The sequence below is a fragment of the Corvus brachyrhynchos genome, unplaced genomic scaffold (genome assembly GCF_000691975.1).
Source record: "Corvus brachyrhynchos isolate BGI_N302 unplaced genomic scaffold, ASM69197v1 scaffold1097, whole genome shotgun sequence".
In the NCBI taxonomy this organism is placed as follows: domain Eukaryota; kingdom Metazoa; phylum Chordata; class Aves; order Passeriformes; family Corvidae; genus Corvus; species Corvus brachyrhynchos.
In genome coordinates this window covers 70,253-74,734 of record NW_008239003.1, presented here as the reverse complement: position 1 = coordinate 74,734, position 4,482 = coordinate 70,253, and the positions used below count along the sequence as shown (strand labels likewise).

General features: G+C 39.7%; 1 protein-coding gene across 1 annotated transcript in view; it reads left to right on the top strand.

The window, feature by feature from the left end:
- Positions 1-1,712: 1,712 nt before the first annotated feature.
- RAD17 (RAD17 checkpoint clamp loader component) overlaps positions 1,713-4,482 on the top strand; it is a 21,643-nt gene continuing 18,873 nt past the window's right edge. Inside the window, exons 1-2 of the mRNA XM_008637454.2 lie at positions 1,713-1,725; positions 2,092-2,104. Coding sequence (XP_008635676.2) covers positions 1,713-1,725; positions 2,092-2,104 — 26 coding nt within the window. The remainder of the gene's footprint in view (positions 1,726-2,091; positions 2,105-4,482) is intronic.

Sequence of the window (4,482 nt, the reverse complement as noted above, 5' to 3'; positions counted from 1 at the left end):
TAATAAAGAACCTCTTGATCAGCCTCTCTCTAAAGCACTCCATTTTCCCTGTACTCATGCCCAGACCTACAGTGCAAGACAATAAAGAAATGATTAACCAGGAAATTATACTTCCACATGCATACATATACCATTATTTCCTCTGCCTCATCTACAGTTAAGGTAAATAAGGATAATGAGTCTCCAGCTGGCTAACGTCATATGATGAAAAAAACCTCAGCCTAGCAAAGCCAGCCTACAGACACATTAAAAAAAAAAAAAAAAAGAACAAAATTTCCAGAAGTTTTAATTGAAAAATACAACTGTTACTAGTGTGAAAAATCAAAATCTTCCAGAATTTGGAAGGGAATTGGGAAAATACAAAACCCCAAAGAACCTGAGGAGCCAAGTTTGGAACAGAAAACAGATGACAGAGCAGTCAGGGCATTTCTTAAAAATCAAACAAAAACCCCAGCAATATACAGTGTAGGTCAAATACCTGTCATATTTTTCGGTCCACGTGTCTTCTATGTTTTTAAATCTGTCCTGATCAAATTCAATTTCCCATTGCAAAATATTTATTTCCTGTGGAAACAAAACAAACTTGCAGCAGCGCATTACAGGGCTCCCCTCAAAAGGATGCCAGGGATGCTGGGTTTGGCAGAGATCTCAGTGACAATCTGTGACACTGCTGATAACAAATGTGGTACCAGACACCAAAGGTTCTGCATCACTGACCTGTGGATTCCAGTCTGTTACAGAACTAATGCTTCTAGAGGCCTACAACAAAGACAAACCCACGCTGCCACATTTCCCTGTCTCATTCCTATTATGTGGGACAGAACAACAGTAGGAGGAACAAAGCAAAAAACTCAGTTTAACAAGGTAGCTCAACGCCACCTTCCTCTTCCTCCCCACCTTCCCAATGAAAACTGGGAACCCATTTCTTAGAGCCCTTGGGAAGCCTCAGCTGAATCACTAAGGAGTTGTGCAGCTCACTCTGAGCAACTGGAACCCACAACAAACACCATGTGAAAGTACAGGAAGAACTGCTAGTTTTCAGGTATTATTTGTACACACTATAGCATGGAAAGGTCTAGATCAGAGAGTGATACATTAACATTTCCCATTCTACTAGAAGGGAAGAGGAGTTCCTTTTATAAAAGCCCTGGAATTAATGTCAGGTATGCACTGATTTAAATAAACAGCCTGATAACCCCTTTTTAATAGCCATGGGCTTCTCTGTGTGAAGGAAACACCCACACCTACCTTCTCTAGAGTCCTCTTTTCTTTCTCAGTTTTCTGAAGCATTGCTTTTGTATGACTCGTGGCTTTATCAAATACTGCCTGCAAGATTAACAAATAATCAAACCAAAACCCAAAATGCAACTCTGTCAAATACTGTGATTAAACTGACTTAGTTTTCAGTTTTACACCTGGAGACATTTACATGTTCATAGTTAAAGAGCAGTGTGCAGAGTTACAAACACCAGCAACTCACTTGTGAGCCCCAGAGGGTTCTGATTTCAAGTCACTCACTTGCATAACGAACTTGGGTTTCAATCTCATAACCTCAGCTATTGACAGTGCAGCATCATTTAACTTGAGATCATGTCTTCTTCATGGCTCGTGCAGAAAATCACATCTTAAAGAACTGGGTTACAACACACCTAAGCTTTGATCCAGGCCTAACTTGCTACAAATATGTGAGAGTATAAACTGCACAACTAGAAATGGGTTACATAAGTAGGCTAAATCCCAGGAACTGATTTCAGCAGAATTTGTTATGGAAGAGAATAAAAATACTACAAATTGTGAACAAAAGAACGACCTGACATATAAGGCATACTGTCCTCTAGGGCAACAAATGGAGCAGTCAACTCAAAGTACTCGTGCTTTGCAGCAGGATTACAAGCACTGGCAAAATCTTCAATATAAGGGACTGGGAAAAGGCCTTAATTTTATGTTCAATAGATAAAGCCTCAAGAATCCTCAAAGATAAAATTATGACAATTGCTACAACAGTAAAGTCTTCTTAAATAACACACTATTTCCAGTAAATTGCAGAGGCAAATCTATAGACACCTGCAGACTCAATGATTTAAATTGCAGCCCTGGGAAGGCCTTAAGGTTTTTGAGGTTTCTATGAGGAGCAGCAGCAGATTTCCTCTGTTTTCCTTGTTACCACCAAGTGATTTCTGAACAGCTCCTACCATGCTCTGCAGGATTCTTAGAGCTTCATCTTTTCCTTCAAGCTGTCTTTGAGAAGCTTCAAGCTCAGCTTTCAAAATTTCAACTTCCTGAAGTAAAACAAAGTAGATACACTGAGCAAAAACCAACGTGCTCCTGTTAGGATTCGATGGTAACAGCAATGCAAATCTGCCCTCCTCAAAAAACAAACCTCTGTTTTACCTGTATGAAGTCTTTTCATGGGCTCACCTGAGGTTAAAGAACACAGTGCAGATGAAATGTGTATTTTTACAGTGGAAGTCAGCTGGCTGTGATGCCAACACCTCAACACATTTAACCACAGTAAAATAAAAATGGACTGTTAGCTACCTTTCAACAAAAACGCAGACTAAAAATCCAAAGATTGTTTACACTGCAGATTTTCAAGCCCCAAAGCTTAATAAAAAATAAACATCTGCTAGAAAAGTACAACAGTACCTTCAATACTCTCCACATCTTTTAAAATACTTTCTCTGCCCCCTAAAAAACAAACACAAACAAACAAAGCCCCCAGAACATAAAGCCCCCCTCACACTATGATATCCTGACATAAAATTTAATGAAGCTTCCAACTACCACTTTAATTTCAAGAACCTGGGTCCATCCAAGTCTCTCAGCATTCCAAGATCCTCTTGCTACATTGAAAGGAAATGCAGATTTGGAGAGCAGCACCCTGGGCACTGTTACCAACCTCTAGAGCTTCCCGAAGTTGTTGCTTTAGTTCTTCATTTGACACTTCAGTATTAGATTCTGTAGGATTAATAGAAGATACTAAATGGTAAGATGTTGTAATATTTAAAGAAAAAAAAAGGTGGGGCTTTTACCTTGAAAATAGGTAATATACAAAGGTGAATTTTCATCTTTGTGTTTTGGGGTTTTTTCTTGTGGAGCTAATACATAGATTTAAGAAATACATCAATACAAATGTCAAACACAGTGCTTCACAGTTAAAGAAGTTAAATGGGGGAGAAATGTCTGTTGTAAAGAGACATAAAGACAAATATTCTATAATTTCCTTTAAAATAAACGCAGCAAAACTGCCATCTTAATTTTAAAAAATTAACTTTTTGGATTCTTTTCCGACTGTAACTTTTCATTCAACAACCTCACTCAAAGCAACAGTAGCTAGCACTATTTAGAAGTAGGGGCAATTTTCAAGAGACAGAGATAGCTCAGCTTACTGTGGAGAGGATAATGGGGAATTATTTAAAGGAGAGAAATAAGTTAGTTACACAGAAATACCTCAGTCAAAATATTAAAATTTGACAGGAAAGTAGCTGGATTGTAATGAACAGCACTGCCTACACTTGAGTGTTTTAACAGCAGCATTGCCTTCACAAAAAAAGATGAGTGCCAATGCAGGTTCTAAAAACGACTTCCTAACCCCTAAAGTAAGCCAATTCACTAATTTCAACTGAAGAGCAAATAAGATTTTGAATATTTAGCTGCAAGCTTTAGATACCATCTTTAGGAAGACTTTCACTTACTTAAACCAGGAGTCCAAGCAATGCCATTCACGTATATACCCACGCAAGTACACCCCTGACAGGATGCTCTTTGCCACATGTCACTTTCAAATGCAAAATTAAACACTTTAAAAGTGGATCTTTTACACTAAGAATGGTCACTGCCTCGACCACTGAGAAGCAATTCTGCCCCTGATGTCCTGGGATGAAGGAGGAAGATCCCAGCAGGCACTGGAACCCTCCAGGGATTTTGGCAAGTGGTTTGAATTAAACTTGATGGCACTTTGTGAAGCAGCTGAACGGCTCACTTTCACTAACAGAAATTTGTATCATGGTGAATAATTAACTTCCAAATTACTCTTACCACAGCTATTCTGTCGTGTGGAACTGGGAGCAGTTCCCAGTTTTTTGAGGGATCCATCGTAAACGCTGTTTCGTTTTGGACCAGGAAGAGCTGCAGCATCACTTTCCTCCCCTGTCTTTGCTGACAAGGGGACATTACAAGCTTTTCCAGATCCCTTCCTAGATCTAATTGAATAGGAATTTTTTAAGTTTTCCCCTTCATAAACACCGCCCGGTCTTCTCCCAAGTCCATTCCCCAAGTCTCCACAGGTCATGTCATCCTCTTCTGCTTCCTCCATCTTCTCCTCCTGCTTCTTTTCGGGTTTTTGGTTGCTTTGGGGTTTTTTTCCTGACCGAAGGCCCTTCACCTACCGGCGAACAGCGCCTCCCGGAACGCCCGTACTTTATCTGGGAAAACAGGAAAGCTCCGTGTTTACAGCAGCAGGACAAGACCCAAGTGAGAAAC